Genomic DNA, 19,522 nt, shown 5'->3' with positions numbered 1-19,522 from the left:
AAATTAATTAAGCTCATTTCTATCAGTTTTCAGTTTTAATTTGATTTTTTTTTTGAAAGTACTAATTTCTCCTTTCATTTACTTAACCATTTCGCTATAGCATTTGCCTTTTGATATTAAACAAATTAAGTAATTATACACATTAAAAATATAAAGAATTATTTCTGCAACAAGGACTAGAAAGTATTGTCTATATTGCGTGAATATTTTTAAAATTAGGTATATATATATAGGTGTACAATGTACTAGGTTCAGAAGAAGTCTAAAATTAAAATTGGTTGAAAATATTTAAAATTTAAAAATCATATGCATAATTAATTTAAAATAATTTCAACTTTAAACTAAAGAGAGATATTATCAATAGTGACATGTGGTATTCTTTAAGAGAGTAACCTTTTTAATATATACAAACGAATTGTATTTAATGAGAGAACACATATATCTTCATTCATTATTTTGACCCATATATTAGGTTCGAACGATGTAAAACTACTATAAATGACAACACTTACTCTATTTATATTTAAAAATATATAATAATAAAATTATTTATATATTTAAAATTTCTCACTTCTCCTTCACTTCCTTTTTATTCAGGTAAAAAAAATTAAATAAAAAAATGGAACTAATTTATATTAATCTCTATATGATACAATTCTTCATTTTAGTTTTTGATACACAAATAAATGTCACGTTTTTATTCTTACATGAAAAATGTTTATAAATCAGTCTCTACCATTTGTTAAAGTTAGTACAATTAATGTTGGATTTTATTGAATTGTCCTTTATGTAAAGTTCAAACTAAAATCTAGTTCTTTTTATATAAACACCAAAATGAAATGTGCAGATTATAATATTGGATTTTAATGAGTTGTCCTATATGTAATTAAGGGTCAAAATATAGACTTATCTTTTGCAGAAAAACTAAAATGAAGTGTACAATTTTTTTTTGATGCGCAGAACAATTTACAATATCAAATAGAGGAATCAAGTTTTTAATTTAACTTAATCAACTCAGCAAACAATAATAACACTGTTGTAATTTTGACAAAGGATAGGGATTCATTCACAAATATTTTTTCATGTAAGAACTAGTACATGTAGAGATTTTATTATGTAGAAATTAAGATAAAAATAGTTAAAAGTAAAAACTAAAACATTAACTTAACTATATAAAAAAATTGAAAAATGAATATTATCCTTTTTATGATAGGATGTAAATGGGGCTACAAGATTATAGATTGTTTATTGGAAGGGCAAAATATCTGAAATTTAGAGTGCAGAATCGGGTAGCTGCATAAAACAAGTTTTTTTTTTTTTGTTAAACGACCTTTGGGATTTAAAAAACATGAGATTGATAAAAAAAAAGTAGTAAATTATACTCGTATATTCCTATATGATATTTTGTTTTGGGAACATATCATATAAGGAAATTGCGTATATGTTTTATTGAGAATGAAATGTGTTTGTTAGTCACTTATATATATATATATATATATATATATATATATATATATATATATATATATATATATATATTTCAATACTGTGTGATAAGTGATGCTGCATTTATTTCTTCTGCTGGACCTTCGTCATCAATTATTTTGGGGTTTGTTAAGTAGCTCTTTTAAATTTGTTGCACATGCAACATTATTATTATTATTTTTCCTCTTCTTCCCACCATCTAAAGTATATATATATATGCTTTGTTATTATTATTATTTTTCCTCTTCTTCCCACCATCTAAAGTATATATATATATATATGCTTTGTAAGCACTATGATTTGACTCAAAATTATTGAGATGCAAGAAAAGTTCTACATCATTTAAAGAAGAGGATGAACATAAATTTATATACACACTTATCTTTATTGGTCAAGAGACCTTTTACATAATGTTCAAAAACAAACTGTGAAGACTAGATCCAAAACAGATAATATCTCACCAACATGAAAACATGTGTATGTGTGTGGTAATTCCTGATTAACAACAAAAATAAGCTATGCACATCATATATATTAAGATAATAAATTTGCGCATTTGAGTAAATTTTAGCGCAAAGTAAATAAAAGATTATTTTCCGCACACTTTCAAAGTTAATTCAAATTTATATGAAACTTAGTGAGTTTTACATAACTTTTGTAATTCCGACATGATTTTTAGTCAATAAGAAAAAGAAAAGAACTGCCAATATTTTCTCAAAATCTTAAATATAATAAAACAATCATCAATTTAGTTTTTAAAAATACCGGAATCAATTGCTTTAGTTCCTAAAAAAAAAAATGTTCTCCTGACTTTAGTCCATCAGTTCATCATTCACTCTGGTCCTTATCTTTATTAGCATTAGTTAATCATGACGGAAATGTTGCAAGTACACATGGAATGTGCATTTGGCACCATAATTTAGTACTCGAAAGTGATGTTCTACACAGTTAATTTGATATCAATAAGTACCTAATGTGACTCTGTGAGTGATATTAATTTAGTCTTTTTAAATAAAATATTTGAGTCTTATAAATTAAAATTATTAAATATCGAGTTTAAATCTTATAAATTAAAATTAAATGTTGAAAAGAAAGATTTATTAAAAATAATCGATTAGATTATTCAACTTAATCATCTACAACATTTATAAATATTTTGTATCGATAACATAATTAAAAAGTGTTTATAGTTTTGCTCGAAATTTATTTGAGGTAAAAATAATTGATTGATTTGATAATAAAAAAATTATAGTTTGTTTTAGATTAATTTGAGAATAATATTAAATTCAAATTAAATCAATTCAAAATTTTCCCATTTGAATCAAATTAGTAATTCTAATTTTCGTTTTATTTTATTTTATTTTTTTTACTTTTTTTTGGGGACATCATTCAACTTTTTGGTCAACAAACAGAATTGGATTCTCCCTATCCCACTTTTTTTCTGATCCGCTGTATCTGTCAATTTTTTTGTTTTTTAACTTCTTTATCATCTCTTTTCAACTTTTTCAGTCTCTCTCCTTTTCCCTTTGTTATTTTTGGCCACAGAGATAGGAGGTATGAGACAATCGATCTATTTTATATAAAAGAAAATGTATTAAAAATGTTTTCAAGTTTTCCTTTTTCATAAATTTTTGTAATTTCCATTTTCCACCTTAAAACTAAAAAGGTGCAAGTGTTACTTCATTGGACATGTAAGTAGATAAACAAAAACATAAATTAAAAATGAGGTATCATAGAAGGGACATACATGCAACATGCTATATGTTCTACTCCACGATGTGCACAACCAAATTAAAAACCATATAAATGAGAATGCCAGAAACATAAATGGATAATAAAGCATAACATAGTAAACCCTAAATAAAGGAAACATTACACTATATAAAAAGATAGGAACCACAAGCATCATGTATATCAAACTAACCAAAATACTATGAACTCTTTGGAGAAAAAGTCAAACTTTCAAAAACTTGACTCCTCAAAGGATGACTGTGGATATGAACATAAGGCCAACAAGGACTTCAATTTGGAGCCTCTTTACAATCTTCTCCTTTGAGTAGAGATTGCATGCATTCTATGTCTGATTTTCTTGGAGATGAAGTTACAAAGGGTCAATGGAAATTGAGATGGAAAATGAATAACAAAAATTGAATCTTCTAGATATACAATTCTTACAAATCACGTCGTTTCTCATGTTGTAATAATTTAGGGAACACAAAATGTGCATCGTTTTCATTTTCTAATCATTCAAGGACTGAATTATTGTGCCAAATATGCATTCTATGCGGCATTTAATTAATATGCCAATTTAGCACTTAATATAGATATTAATAGAGTAGGTTTCATAAACATTTCTTTCTTTTAAAGAATAAAGTTTTCAATCTTTCACTAGGAAGTTAAATTTGTTATTCTTTACTCAAATGTAATATGATTTAAGATTGGCTTAAATGTGTTTTTAGTCCCTCAAATTTAAGACAAATTTGTTTTTAGTCCCTCAAATTTAAAATTGTTATTTTTAGTTCCTGTAATTTTCAAAAATTTTATTTTAGTCCCTTAGGTCATCAATAACATATTTGAAAATCACTAATTAATATAGTTATGCAATATCAACCGGATTTAATGTGATATTTTCACTAATAAGGACACTAATAGGTAGATTTTATGCAATAATGTTTGATAAATTTCTTAACAAAATTTGAATATAAGGACTAAAATAAGATTTTTTGAAATTACAGGGACTAAAACCAATAATTTTAAATTTGAAAGACCAAAAACAAATTTATCCTAAATTTGAGGGACTAAAAACATATTTAAGCCTTTAAGATTTATACATATATAAATTAGTGTAATTAGAAAAGTATATAAAATAACATTGAAATTGACCTAATGGTGAAATTGGAATAAATACATAAAAATTTATGTTTAATATATATCGTCGTCATTGAAATTATTTTATTCATAAAAAAAGTTATATAAAGCCAAATATAAAGTGTTCCTCACAACATATCAAATATGATCCCAAGCTCTCTTTATATATAGATACATTAATTATGATATTTAAGTTTAAATGTATTTTTAATTCATCATACTTGAGAAAAAATATATTTTTAATCATTCAAATTTAAAATTATTTTTCAATCTCTATAAATTTTTAAAAGTTTTTTTTTTCAACCTATCCAAATAACACTAGTAAATTTGACACAAAATTAATTTATTAGTATCATTATTTATGAAAATTATATCAAACTTAATTGATACTACACAACTAAATCAACTTATCATTTGTAGATGATCATAAGAGACTAAAACACATCCTTTTGAAATTACAAGATTAAAAAATTTAATTTTATATTAAGAGATTAAAAATAAACTTATTCTAAATTTAAATGATTAAAATTATATCAAAGTCTAATATTTAAATCCTAATTAGGGTTATTACAGTATAGTCCATCACTAATCTAATTAGGGTTATTAAAGTATAGTCTATCACTAATTAGAATGTTTATATGAGGGAGCAAAAAGAAAATATCTCGTAATTAATGAAGTTGAAACGGCAAAATCGTCTAAATAGATAATTTAATTTTATTTAAAAAAAAATATATGAAATGACCTTTGGGGTTTAAATAACACATTAATTTCAAGTACACAGCAATACATACATGCTTGCAAGAGCTAGCTTCAACAATATGCAATAAATAAATAAATCACTATAGAATTATAAAACATTATTGCTATAACCCAACATCGGAGCTAAAAAATTCTACCATAGTTAAGATAAAAACTGAACAACAGCATTATCTGTTTATAGCTAAAAAAAAAAAATTAATTAAAGGATCCGCACTCTATGAGGGAAAAGTCTGTTTTATCATTAAAAAGTTATTTTAAACATTTGTTAATTTTGTTCTGGTAATTGAGAGATAGCACTATAAAACCCACACTACGCGGCAACAACCTTGTATCGAGTGTGTGAAACGAAGAAAAGAAGAAGAAAAGAGAAAGAGAAAAATTGTGTGTACGAAGAGTCTCCGCTGAAAGTTTTGGTTTCTTGAAGATGTCGTCACTCTCTGATCTTATCAACCTTAATCTCTCCGACATCACGGAGAAGGTGATCGCCGAGTACATATGGTTAGTGCTTCTCTTTGTTTTTCCCTACATACTCATTTCCTCTGTTTCCCCTGCTCCTGCACGTAAAAACAGAACAACTTTGCATATGGCATTGGAACGCTTCTATGCGTTCCAACGTGCATGGATGTACGTGTGCCACAATTATTCTCTTAATGGGTGTGTTTTGTTTTAGCTCATCTTCCATTTGATTGATCACAGAGCTATCTACTAGACTCTGTACTATTACTCTGTTTCCCCTGTTTTTCTGTTTTATGGTTTTAGCTTGCGTGTCGTTTGTTTTTCATTTATTACAGAGTCCATACTTTAATGTGCATATTGACACCACATTGGCATTACATTAACTCCTTCCCCCGTTTCTGGTCTAATTCAAATACCATGCTAATGTATTTTTCTAGTTTTTTTATTTATTTATTTTATTTTCAATTTTCCCCACCCTTAATCAACACTTGCCACCTTTATTAGAATTGAGCTAGTGATCAAAGATTGAAGTATATGCATGGAAATTTAGGTTTGATTTTGCTGACTTTGTAAACATAAGAAAGAAAAACACTTAACACTCTTTTACTTTCTTTATGATAGGGTTGGTGGATCCGGCATGGACATGAGAAGCAAAGCAAGGGTAATTTACTTCACCTTTTTGTAACCAAAAGTAAAAGATGAAAATTGAATTTTTTGTCCAATAAATTTTTAATTTTTAATTTTAAACAGTCTTATTGTTTGAAAATTATTAATTTTTTTTTATAATCTTCCTTCACACTAGGTCTCTATAGAACTCTTTTTATTTTTATTAAAGGAAAATGACCTTTTTATGAGATGGATTTCAAATAAACCACGCGAATAATCATTTTTTTCTCAAGTTTGTTTAAATTTTCCCAATTTTTAAATTAATATTTGTTTTTAAAATATGACCCCACTCCACGTTAGGTATATTCTTTCTTTTTTGTGCGTTCCTCATTCGTCCTATACAGAAGTTTTGTTTGTTAGTTTCTTTTAAGAACTTTTCTTTAACGTCTTATTTATTTTCATTTATCATTTTTGTCTCTATTTTTATTTTAAATTTAATAACTTTAAAAGAAATTCTCAATGATTAAAATAACCTTATTAAAATCATTCACTTGTCCTAAAATAAAACGAGAAAAGTGTGTATTAATTTCAGGTTTTATATATTTTGCTGGTAACTACTAACCAATGGAAATGTAAAATGATTTTGGATATAGACTCTCTCAGGACCAGTTAGAGACCCTTCAAAGCTTCCCAAGTGGAACTATGATGGTTCCAGCACTGGTCAAGCTCCTGGACAAGATAGTGAAGTGATCTTATAGTAAGTTTTTATGTTATTAATTAATTAATTTTATTTATTTATTTTTTGTACAATAAGCCCTTTTTCTATTCTCATTTGATCATCTATTCTTAGTATACACTTTTGAATCTTGTTTCATTTTTTTGGTAAATTTGGATTAGTTATTTTCCAATATTTTCCTACTAATGTTGTGTATCTTAATCAAATGCAATAGTCCACAGGCAATTTTCAGGGATCCATTCAGGAGGGGTAGCAATATCCTGGTATTTTTCTTCTTGTCCACTATTTTATTTGTGATCAGTAAATCTTTCTTCAGTTAAATTTGTTTCCATGGATTGATCATGTCATATCTTTCAATTGAAATTGATTTCAGGTTATGTGTGATGCTTACACTCCTGCTGGGGAACCCATTCCTACCAACAAGAGAAACAATGCTGCAAAGATATTCAGCCATCCTGATGTTGTTGCTGAAGAACCCTGGTATGGTATTTATTGTTGCTTCCTTGCAGTTTCTAATGACTTTTTACTACGATTTTCCCCCTTTTTTTCTAAACCAAACATTACTGCATGATGTGATGTCCAAATAGGTTTGGCCTTGAGCAGGAATACACCTTGTTGCAGAAAGATGTCCAATGGCCTCTTGGATGGCCTCTTGGTGGTTTTCCTGGGCCCCAGGTAAAAATTCGTATTCTTCAATCCTTAAAATGCAAGATTTGGTGTCTTATGTATAAAATTTGTCTGGTATGACATTCATTTAATATCGTTACTTAAATTAGGCTTTTGATTAATAATGTATACATTTTATTGACACCATATATGTTTCTTTTTATGAAAGGGTATAAACTTCTCAAGCCAATTTTAAATTATTAGTGTTTTTATGGCTGACTCTTCAGTCTTGTGACTTATTATGCTAATTAACTTCGTTATGTTTTTTTATTGACTCATTGTTACATTTTGTTTTTTACTTGTTCAACAGGGACCATACTATTGTGGTACTGGTGCTAACAAGGCTTTCGGGCGTGATATTGTTGACTCACATTACAAAGCCTGTCTTTATGCAGGCATTAACATCAGTGGAATTAATGGAGAAGTGATGCCCGGACAGGTAACCATGATCTTCATATTCATCATTCTTTACCCTTATATTTCATATCTTTTTTCCCTCTAATATATTGTTGTCTTTTAATTATAACTTTTATAATTCAATCCATTCTTCATGATGTGTAGTGGGAATTCCAAGTTGGTCCATCGGTTGGCATCTCTGCTGGTGACGAATTGTGGGTAGCTCGTTACATTTTGGAGGTACTAAATAAGCACATGACTAACTTAACATTAACTTTTTAGAAAAAGACTATTTTTTTTTTTAATATTGTGGCTAATATCCTTATTTGTGTTAACAGAGGATCACTGAGATTGCTGGAGTGGTGCTTTCTTTTGACCCAAAACCAATTCAGGTGGATAATCCCATACTCATCCCGTTTCAATTTTTCCCCCAACTTCTATTCTTGTTTTGGCACACAAAAACTGAGGCCACGTTAAATTTAAATTTAAGTAAATGAATATTAAACATTATACTCTTAATACATGGTTGATGGTTGTGGTTATTGAATTTGGTGTGATGATATTGACTCGTGTCATTTGGTGTTGTTCTCACAAACCAGGGTGATTGGAATGGTGCTGGTGCTCACACAAATTACAGGTAATCGTGGTCACTTAAAGAATGGGTTAGTTAATACTTAATAATTAACATAATGTCATTTTTGGTTTGATACTTGACAAGTGGATGATATATTATGTTACATGCAGTACCAAGTCCATGAGAAACGATGGTGGCTATGAAATCATCAAAAAAGCAATTGGCAAATTGGAAAAGAGACACAAGGAGCACATTGCTGCTTATGGAGAAGGCAATGAACGTCGTTTGACAGGACGACACGAGACAGCTGACATGAACACCTTCCTATGGGTACGTAAGCAACAAAATAATATTAAAGAAACAAACTTATTTAAAACTATGTGAATAATCGATTATAATGTACAATAATCGATTGTTATGGTCATGCAGGGCGTTGCAAACCGTGGTGCTTCTATAAGGGTAGGGAGGGACACTGAGAAGGCAGGGAAGGGCTATTTTGAGGATAGAAGGCCTGCGTCTAACATGGACCCTTATGTTGTCACTTCCATGATTGCAGAGACAACCATTCTCTGGAAACCATAAGCAGCCTCAGAAACACACACGTGTGTCCTTCGTTGTTTCTATGTTGGGATGGTCAATTTCTTTTTCTAAGCTTTCTTTGAGATCTTGTTCCCACTGTTGTTAGGCCTTGTTTGTTGCTGCTACTGATTTCCAAGGGAAGATTAACTGTTGTTTCATTCCCTTACGAACTGTACGTTTAAAGTGTTACAAATAATGTAATGGCCCTCAATTATTAATATTATGTTGTTATTTGATGCTGATATTTTTGTGAAGCATCTTAGCATTTCTCTTTCACCAATTAACTTCTGCATAACTCTACCCGGCTTAATAATGGGTTTGATAATGGTTCGTCCACACTGCAAATAACTAAAGGACCACGAAATTTTGGGCAGAGGAAAGAATGAGATAGCAAGAAAAAGAAAAAGAAAAAGAGATATAGTAATACATATTATAGTGACATGATAGAAAAAGAAAATAAAAATTGAAAATAAGATTTTTAAAAGAAAAAAAATGAGTGTATAATAACCATTTTTTAATCTGGATGACTTATATTTCTCTCCCTTGCAAGTTTAAAATACATTTATTTAGTTAGCTAAATTGCACGTATAATCTTCTGTAAAATACATTTATTTAGTTACTAAAAACTTAACAAATTTTTAAAAGGGGTAATGGGTAATTCCATTAGCGGCTACAAGTCTATACTGTATCCATTTCTAACTCTAGCGATACTCTTGTTTATTTAAATCAGAGCAATAATATTTGTAAATTTTGTTTTAGTAATTCAGAGATTGCATTAGAACCAATATGTCATTTGTCATAAGCGAAATTAGGGTCAGATCCTTAAACAAGTATGTGGATGAAAAAAAGTGATTGCGAAGAGAGATCGACTAAAGTTGCTGAATTAGATACCTTAACAGAAATTAATTATTTTAAAAAAAGGCAAACATGGTGTAAAAAAAAAGTTCTCTCTCTGAAGAGTCTCAGCTGAAGGTTGTGATTGCTTAAAGATGTCGTCGTTACTCTCCGATCTAATCAACCTTAATCTCTTAGACATCACAGAGAAGGTGATCGCCGAGTACATATGGTTAGTGTCTCCCTCTATTTTTCAACCTTAACCTCTTTCACGTATACACAAGCATTGCAATATGCCATGCTTCTGTCTTTCTCATGTGCATGGATGTACGTGAGGTGTGTTGGAAAAATGATTCTCTTTATGTTTTTTTTTTTATAATTTTTTTCATGGGTGTGATTTATTTTTATGTATCTTCCTTTTGATCCATTACATTGTTCTCTAATACTCTCTGGATTCTTCTATTTCCCTTGTTTTTCTCTTTTCCTTTTATTTTACGTCAAAGTGCACGTGTTTGCCAATTGCCATGATGTTATTATGTTATATTCCTTATTACATTTAATTATTTTTGTTTCCTCAGTAAATTTACTTGAATAATATTGTTTTGGTTTTATGATTTTCTCCCTCTCTTTGACCATAAATCTAACAACGTTTCCTCTGCTTCGACTCTGTCCTTTGGTGATCGTGCTTGGTTTTAAACTATAGATGATCATGCCTTAAATTGTTTGTCTGCTACAATTGGAGAAAAAGAATAACCTTTCCATCTACGAATGAAGATCTATTTAAAAGATTGACTTCTTTGGAATTTTCATATGTTAAGTATCGAATTTTTTATACATTCTTAAGGAGCATATTTATTTATCAATTGTATTAAATTATGTTACTAGAAGAAGGCCTATGAGTAAGTGTTATTGTGATTGTGATTTAATTTGTTGATGAAATGTTTCGAAAGAGGCTTCCTTGGCTTGTTTGCATTGTGTCGCGGTTAGACAAAAATTAGCTAGAACAGTTTTATGATTTTAGCTTGTTTGTGGGTTTACTAAAATTACTATTTATACTCATTCTACGTAAGCATTAACTCCTTGCTCTGTTTCTCATCGAATTCAACTAACATGCTTATTTTCTAACTTGTTTTTTAAATTGCTTTCTCCCCTCTTTATCAACGCTTACCCCCTTTTATTTTCATTATGATAGGATCGGTGGATCTGGTATCGACATGAGGAGCAAAGCAAGGGTAATTTACTTTCACTTTTGTAACCATAAGTAAAAGATGAAAATTGAATTTTTTTTTGTCCAATAATTTTTTTTTGGATATTTTAAACAGCTTAATTGTTTAAAATTATTAAAAATATCTTTATAGTTTCAAGAAGTTTTTCCAATTGAGTATCTCATCCAGCTTAAAAAAGTATGTATTAATTTCAGCTTGTTTATTTGGCTGGTAACTAATGCAAATTATCAAATGATTTTGGATATAGACTCTCTCGGGATCGGTTAACGACCCTTCGAAGCTTCCCAAGTGGAGCTATGATGGTTCCAGCACTGGTCAAGCTCCTGGACAAGATAGTGAAGTGATCTTATAGTAAGCCTTTTTTTTTTTCTTTTCCTAACTCCACGCGATCATTTTTTCCAAGTATATACTTTTAAATTTTGTTTCATTTTCTGTTAAATTTGTACTGTTATATTACATATTTAGGATTGGTTATTTCCAAACTTTGCTTGTTAATGTTGTGTATCTTAATCGAATACAACAGTCCACAAGCAATTTTCAAGGATCCATTCAGGAGGGGTAACAATATCCTGGTATGTAATCAGTACATTTTTCTTCAGTTAAACTTGTCTCCATGGTGCAACCATTAATCTTTCAATTGCAATTGATTTCAGGTTATGTGTGATGCTTACACTGCTGCTGGGGAACCCATTCCTACCAACAAGAGACATAATGCTGCAAAGATATTAAGCCATCCTGATGTTGTTGCTGAAGAACCCTGGTATGGTTTCTATTGTTGCTTCCTTAGTTTCTAATCACCTTTTACTACGATTTTTTTTTTCTCAACTAAAAGTTGCTTTATGAACTCTAAATAGGTTTGGCATTGAGCAGGAATACACCTTGTTGCAGAAAGATGTCCAATGGCCTTTTGGTTGGCCTATTGGCGGTTTTCCTGGGCCGCAGGTGAAAATTTGCTTTTCAATCTTTTAAATGGAAAATTGGATGGACAATCTAAATTTGTTTGGAATGACATTCATTAAAGGATTCAGTTCACTTACAAAATATTGTGTTGACCACAATTATTTATGTATACATTTTATTGATGAGGTAAAATTTTCTGTATGAAAGGTTATTGAATTTTGGAACCAATTTAATCTTGTTGGTGTTTTAATGGCTGACTTACTATGCTAATTCTCTGTTATGTTTTGTTATTGACTTATTGTTACATGTATTATGTATTCTATGTTGTTTTTTACAGGGACCATACTATTGTGGTACTGGTGCTGACAAGGCTTTCGGGCGTGAAATTGTTGACTCACATTACAAAGCCTGTGTTTATGCGGGCATTAATATTACTGGGATTAATGGAGAAGTGATGCCTGGTCAGGTAATTTTAAATAGAATTTTCACGTTCACTGTTCTTCAACCTTACTGTTCCAACTAATGTGGAGTTTAGTCACAAGCTCCCTTCCAAACTCCACTCATGTAAACTTTTGACCTAAGATTTTAGTTTTTAAGGTAGTTAGAGTATATCAGAGATCTCATATCAGCAAATTTGTAAAATTAAATTTAACTTAAATTCACATTCAAAAAAATGTTTTAGCCGACACTAAACTTTAGACACTCCGCTAGTTGCATTGCTCGACATTGTCACTTGTCATATCCGTTGTTGTGTACAGCCTTTTTATAATGTAAGTGTCTTTTTTTTTTTTTTTTGCGCATTAATGTGGGTCTATATATAGGTTGACGTAATTAATTCAGTGTGACATATGCAGTTTCTTTTCCTAATTTTTTAATAGTAGAGATTTCAATGAAAATAATAAAGTTTAAATTTATATTTTATATTTTATGCATACCGTAGATTGTGTGCATATTATGTAACCTTCTGCTTAAGACAATGTTGATGATTTTCTTTTTTCTGGTGTGGAGGACCATGCTCGCTGAAACACTTATATTTCATATCTTTTGTTTTTAATCCAATATATCCTTTTATAAAATTCTAACTCCTTTTATTTCAATCCATTCGTGATGATATGTAGTGGGAATTTCAAATTGGTCCATCGGTTGGCATCTCTGCCAGTGACGAGTTGTGGGTTGCACGTTACATTTTGGAGGTACTTAGCATATCACTACTCTCACTACTGTCATCAAATTCTTCCTTTAATTTGTAAATATTTCAGCTAATTCTCACTTTGTGTTAACAGAGAATCACCGAGATTGCTGGGGTGGTGCTTTCCATTGACCCTCAACCGATTAAGGTGGATAATCCCATACTAATCTGCTTTCAATTTTTTTTTTCTATGCAGGATCAAAACATTTGGTTAAAATTAAATTTAAGTAAAATAATCTTGAACATTCATATATTATTGTCACCGGATACTCTTTTTATATATATGGTTAATGAATTTTGTGTGGCGATATCGATATTGATTCGTGTCATTTTGGTTGAGTGGTTACAAACCAGGGAGATTGGAATGGTGCTGGTGCTCATACGAATTACAGGTAATCTTTATCACTTAAAGAATGAGTAATTAACATAGTGTCATTTTTGGTTTGAGGCTTAACATTTAACAAGTGGATGATATATTATATGTTACATGCAGTACCAAGTCCATGAGAAACGAGGGTGGCTTTGAAGTTATTAAAAAAGCAATTGGCAAATTGGAAAAGAGACACAAGGAGCACATTGCTGCTTATGGAGAAGGCAATGAACGTCGTTTGACTGGACAACACGAGACAGCTGACATGAACACCTTCTTGTGGGTAAGCAACAAAATATTATTAAGGAACCGAACTTATATAAAAACTATATGAATAATCGATTATAACGTAGTATAATCGATTGTTATGATTGTGTTGTGCATGCAGGGCGTTGCAAACCGTGGTGCTTCTATAAGGGTAGGGAGGGACACAGAGAAGGCAGGGAAGGGCTATTTTGAGGACAGGAGGCCTTCTTCTAACATGGATCCTTACGTGGTCACTTCCATGATTGCAGAGACAACCATTCTCCAGAAACCATAAGTACCCAAAAAAACTACACTTTTATTACTTTAGAAATCACCATATGTTACACTTGAGACTTTCTTAATATATACGAATAACTCTCTCATGGTCAAATTCTGACTAGCAGTTAAATATATGTTTTTTAAATGATTGTAAAATAATCAACTCATTGGATTATTTCATTTGACTTGCTAGATGGATAAATTTATATATAATTTTAATTCAATTTTTATGTGATATGTAATTAGATATGATTTATTATCTTTTATAAATTGAAAATTTTATTATGGGTCACATGAATATCAATGCGTAATAATATGATATTATGTCGAGTATTAATTTATTTACTAAATAAATACAGTAGAAACTTTTTAAATTAATAATGTCAAGACCGGAAAAATTTATTAATTTAGAGAGTTATTAATTTATCGATAAATTAATAATTATTAATTTAAAGAGTTTTTAAGTAATTATATTGTATATACCAAACAAAAAGGTAAATTAGTCTATGCCTCTTAAAATTTCGTTGCAGCGAACCTTGGGACTCAACGTAAATTAGTAACTTTTGAAGTACATATGCATTGAAAATCAATACGTAATGACTTTTGAAGTACATATGCATTGAAAATCAATAATGACTTTTGAAGTATAGTAAATGTAAACAAGAGGAACAAATGTGTTCAATGTATTCTTAAGTAAGTTTGGCATATATAAATTACATGAATGTGTTAGAGTATTCAAACCATATCTCACAAGATGGCTTCTCATCTAAAAGGTGTTGCAAAATCAACTATGTCAGATCAAATACTTAAGGAGTTGTGTGAGTATAAGAGAGATAATCCTGTAAGCACACAAAAAGACTTGCAGAGATGGTTTGAGGGAAAATTTCATTTGAAAGTTAGTCAAAGAACAATATCAAACACACTTAAGCGGTCAGATGACTATCTCTCTGCTGAAATAGAAAAAGGGAAGAGCAGAGATCAAAAGACACAAACCAGCAAAATATCCTGACATGGAGAAGGTTGTTTATGAGTGGTTTCTCCAGCATCAAGAACGTGTGAATATCACAGGAGAATTAATTTTGCAGAAGGCAAGAGATACAATGAAACTCGTGTACCCTCATGATGTTTCAGATTTTAACTTCTCTATAGGAAGGGTTGGGAAATTCAAGCACCGACATGGCATAAAGTCATTTCGTCGTTTTGACGAGAGTGGATCTGTTGATGTACAAGACATGGAGCAGAAATTGGTATCGATTCGAGAGAAAATTGATCAGTTCCCTATGAAAGATGTTTTCAATATGGATGAAACTGGGTTGTTTTATAGGCTACAAGATGATCATTCACTGGCAACAAAACAACTTGAAGGAAGAAAACAAGATAAAGAAAGGCTGACGGTAGTTATTTGTTGCAATGAAGATGGCTCTGAAAAAATCCCTCTATGGATTATTGGGAAATATGCAAAGCCTCGTTGCTTTAAGAATGTCAACATGAATAGCTTGAATTGTCAGTATCGAGCTAACAAAAAAACATGGATGACTAGTGTGCTTTTTGATGAATATGTTCGTTCATTTGACCAAATGATGCATGGTAGAAGAGTTCTACTTGTGATGGATAATTGTCCAGCACATCCAAGAAATATTGAAGGGCTAAGAAGCGTTGAGTTGTTCTTCTTACCACCAAACATGACATCAAAGATTCAACCTTGCGATGCTGGGATAATAAGAGCTTTCAAGATGCATTATCGTAGAAGGTTTTACCGCAAAATATTGGAAGGTTATGAGGTGGGACAATCTGATCCAGGGAAGATAAATGTCCTTGATGCTATCAATTTGGCAATCCCAGCTTGGACAATAGATGTTCAAAAAGAAACAATAGCGAATTGCTTTTCGACACTGTAAAATTCGTTCAGCTAGTGACGTTGCAAGAAATTTGGATGAATCAATTTTTGATGAAGAAACTCAAGACCTCGAGACTATGATCAATTAATGTGGTTATCGTAATAAGATGGATATCGACAATCTAATGAACTACCCAGGTGAAAATGAAGCATGTTCGGAGGTTCAGAGTTTAGAAGATATTGTGGGTACTATCATTGAGAACAATGCAGAGGATGACAGCGAAGATGATACAGTGTCTTTGGAGCCTGTTACGCGAAAGGAAGCACTTATGGCGTCAAACACTCTTCACAACTTTATGATACAATACAAAAATATAACACCTGAGCTATTGGATGCGATAAGAAAAGTTAGAGATGAGCTCCAAATAGACTTAAACTTTAAAGGAAAACAGACAACTATTGAATCATATTTCAATAGAGTGTAATATATATTTTTTTCGGTTTCTATGAATTATTAATTTATGATTTTCTTGGGACCGAAAATTATAAAAGGATCTCCCGGAAAATTATTATCTTATTATTTTATCGAGTTTGTCAATTTTTTACATTGACCCAAATCAGGACCGGACAAATTTATTATTTTTAAGAGTTTATTAATTTACCGAGTATTAATTTAAAGAGTTTCTACTGTAATTATCTTTTAGTATCCTAACGTTTCCTAATAATAAGTATTTTCCTCTCTTTTCTCTACTCTTTTCGAAGCATATTTGCCACAAATGACAACTGGCACAAATCAGGGGCTTTGAATAGCAATAAAAGAAAAGTGTACATTAATTGTTCTGTGCCATATCTTCTTATAATTCGTTCGTTTTACGTCTCAATATTAAAATCATGGAAATCAAAATGTTATCTGAAGCATTTGTTACGCGAAAGGAAGCACTTATGGCGTCGAACACTCTTCACAACTTTATGATACAATACAAAAATACAACACCTAATAAGCTATTGGATGCAATAAGAAAAGTTAGAGATGAGCTCCAAATAGACTTGAACTTTAAAGGAAAACAGACAACTATTGAATCATATTTCAATAGGGTGTAATATATTTTTTTTCAGTTTCTATGAATTATTAGTTTATGATTTTCTTGGGACCGAAAATTATAAAAGAATCTCCCGAAAAATTATTATCTTATTATTTTATCGAGTTTTTCAATTTTTTACATTGACCCAAATCAAGACCGGACAAATTTATTATTTTAAAGAGTTTACTAATTTACCGAGTATTAATTTAAAGAGTTTCTACTGTAATTATCTTTTAGTATCCTAACGTTTCCTAATAATAGGTATTTTCCTCTCTTTTCTCTACTCTTTTCGAAACATATTTGCCACAAATGACAACTGGCACAAATCAGGGGCTTTGAATAGCAATAAAAGAAAAGTGTGCATTAATTGTTCTGTGCCATATCTTCTTATAATTCGTTCGTTTTACGTCTCAATATTAAAATCATGGAAATCAAAATGTTATCCGAAGCATCTGTTACACGAAAGGAAGCACTTATGGTGTCGAACACTCTTCACAACTTTATGATACAATACAAAAATACAACACCTGAGCTATTGGATGCAATAAGAAAAGTTAGAGATGAGCTCCAAATAGACTTGAACTTTAAAGGAAAACAGACAACTATTGAATCATATTTCAATAGAGTGTAATATATTTTTTTTTCAGTTTCTATGAATTATTAATTTATGATTTTTTTGGGACCGAAATTTATAAAAGGATCTCCCGAAAAATTATTATCTTATTATTTTATCGAGTTTTTCAATTTTTTACATTGACCCAAATCAGGACCGGACAAATTTATTATTTTAAAGAGTTTATTAATTTACCAAGTATTAATTTAAAGAGTTTCTACTGCAATTATCTTTTAGTATCCTAACGTTTCCTAATAATAGGTATTTTCCTCTCTTTTCTCTACTCTTTTCGAAGCATATTTGCCACAAATGACAACTGGTACAAATCAGGGGCTTTGAATAGCTATAAAAGAAAAGTGTGTATTAATTGTTCTGTGCCATATCTTCTTATAATTCGTTCGTTTTACGTCTCAATATTAAAATCATGGAAATCAAAATGTTATTCGAAGCATCTGTTACGCGAAAGAAAGCACTTATGGCGTCGAACACTCTTCACAACTTTATGATACAATACAAAAATACAACACCTGAGCTATTGGATGCAATAAGAAAAGTTAGAGATGAGCTCCAAATAGACTTGAACTTTAAAGGAAAACAGACAACTATCGAATCATATTTCAATAGAGTGTAATATATTTTTTTCAGTTTCTATGAATTATTAATTTATGATTTTCTTGGGACCGAAATTTATAAAAGGATCTCCCGAAAAATTATTATCTTATTATTTTATCGAGTTTTTCAATTTTTTACATTGACCCAAATCAGGACTGGATAAATTTATTATTTTAAAGAGTTTATTAATTTACCGAGTATTAATTTAAAGAGTTTATTAATTTACCGAGTATTAATTTAAAGAGTTTCTACTGTAGATCGACTAACAAATTATTAATTTAAATGATATTGAATTTGATCTTTTTAAGTAATATTTTGAGTTTAAATTTTGTCTATGAAAAAAATGTGTAATTAAATTTCATTCATTGTGATCTATAAATTTAATTCAATTTTTATGTGACATGTAACTAAATATCATTCATTATCTTTATAAATTAATTTTTTTTTATTATGTGTCACTTAAATATTGATATGTGATAATATGATATTACAAGGAGCATTAACAAACTAAATAGGTAGGTTGACCAACAAGTTGTTAATAGAGATGTTCATGAACCAATTTTTTTAAAAATTTTAATTGAATCATCTACTTTATAAAAGTAGATTGATTAAATGATTCAATTTTATAAACCAAATTAATTCAATTTTTTAAAAATATGAATCAATTTTTTTAAAATCGGATCAATTTAATACAATGCGATTATTGACTTTATACCTACATATGAATTGATTTTTTTTTTATAGAAAAATTGAATCGAACTAAATCAATGCACTTTATAAAAATGGATCAAGAATTGAATCGATTTTACATAATAAATTAATTCGGATTTTTTTCTTCTCAAAATGAATCGAATCTTTTAAAATAGATTGGATTGATTCAAATCAATTTGAATTTTATTCACATTACTTATTGATTCAAGTGTCATTAAACTTGATTTGTTTAAGTAAGATTTTGAATTTGAATTTTGTATATAAAAAAGTGTTGTTGAGATATTTTATAGTTATATTTGGATGATTTATATTTGTTTTGTTTTATTTATTTATTTGGCTGGTCAATCAATTAATCACCTTTTTATAATCTAATTTTAAAAAATCGTGACAAAGCAACCCAAGGCAGGATTGAGTTTAGGTAGGATTTCCAACTTACTCTTAAAACGGGTAGTGAGTTGAGGCAAATTTTGATCCGGTTAATTAACTTATTTCTCCGTC

At 29.8% G+C, this 19,522-nt stretch overlaps 2 protein-coding genes and 1 pseudogene across 2 annotated transcripts; all 3 read left to right on the top strand.

Moving 5' to 3' along the window:
• The first annotated feature begins 5,432 nt into the window (after positions 1 to 5,432).
• LOC109818548 (glutamine synthetase cytosolic isozyme 2) lies at positions 5,433 to 9,367 on the top strand. The gene is made up of 12 exons (XM_020384042.3): positions 5,433 to 5,610; positions 6,190 to 6,229; positions 6,828 to 6,931; positions 7,125 to 7,173; positions 7,284 to 7,390; positions 7,498 to 7,585; positions 7,887 to 8,015; positions 8,138 to 8,212; positions 8,311 to 8,364; positions 8,572 to 8,609; positions 8,717 to 8,876; positions 8,976 to 9,367. The coding sequence occupies exons 1-12, from the start codon at positions 5,537 to 5,539 to the stop codon at positions 9,126 to 9,128; spliced, it is 1,071 nt and encodes a 356-aa protein (XP_020239631.1). The 5' UTR covers positions 5,433 to 5,536; the 3' UTR covers positions 9,129 to 9,367.
• A 526-nt stretch (positions 9,368 to 9,893) lies between these two features.
• Positions 9,894 to 14,399, top strand: LOC109818547 (glutamine synthetase cytosolic isozyme 2-like). Its single transcript, XM_020384041.3, has 12 exons — positions 9,894 to 10,191; positions 11,152 to 11,191; positions 11,433 to 11,536; positions 11,709 to 11,757; positions 11,839 to 11,945; positions 12,040 to 12,127; positions 12,423 to 12,551; positions 13,204 to 13,278; positions 13,369 to 13,422; positions 13,629 to 13,666; positions 13,768 to 13,927; positions 14,033 to 14,399. The coding sequence occupies exons 1-12, from the start codon at positions 10,115 to 10,117 to the stop codon at positions 14,183 to 14,185; spliced, it is 1,074 nt and encodes a 357-aa protein (XP_020239630.1). The 5' UTR covers positions 9,894 to 10,114; the 3' UTR covers positions 14,186 to 14,399.
• Positions 14,400 to 14,858: 459 nt separating this feature from the next.
• LOC145951619 (CENP-B homolog protein 2-like) lies at positions 14,859 to 18,670 on the top strand (annotated as a pseudogene).
• Positions 18,671 to 19,522: the final 852 nt, after the last annotated feature.

The sequence above is a fragment of the Cajanus cajan genome, chromosome 9 (assembly GCF_000230855.2).
Source record: "Cajanus cajan strain Asha chromosome 9, NIPB_CcT2T_4, whole genome shotgun sequence".
Lineage (NCBI taxonomy): Eukaryota > Viridiplantae > Streptophyta > Magnoliopsida > Fabales > Fabaceae > Cajanus > Cajanus cajan.
Note: the sequence above shows the minus strand (reverse complement) of the source record. Positions and strands in the feature narration are given on the sequence as shown.

What these genes read in the sequence shown, in the direction of transcription:
- LOC109818547 (XM_020384041.3), top strand. Translation starts at nt 10,115, where the DNA reads ATGTCGTCGTTACTCTCCGATCTAATCAACCTTAATCTCTTAGACATC. An exon ending in GTGATCGCCGAGTACATATG is followed by an intron (nt 10,192 to 11,151) that starts GTTAGTGTCTCC and finishes TCATTATGATAG; the next exon opens with GATCGGTGGATCTGGTATCG. An exon ending in GGAGGGGTAACAATATCCTG is followed by an intron (nt 11,758 to 11,838) that starts GTATGTAATCAG and finishes AATTGATTTCAG; the next exon opens with GTTATGTGTGATGCTTACAC.
- LOC109818548 (XM_020384042.3), top strand. Translation starts at nt 5,537, where the DNA reads ATGTCGTCACTCTCTGATCTTATCAACCTTAATCTCTCCGACATCACG. An exon ending in GTGATCGCCGAGTACATATG is followed by an intron (nt 5,611 to 6,189) that starts GTTAGTGCTTCT and finishes TCTTTATGATAG; the next exon opens with GGTTGGTGGATCCGGCATGG. An exon ending in TAGCTCGTTACATTTTGGAG is followed by an intron (nt 8,213 to 8,310) that starts GTACTAAATAAG and finishes TTGTGTTAACAG; the next exon opens with AGGATCACTGAGATTGCTGG.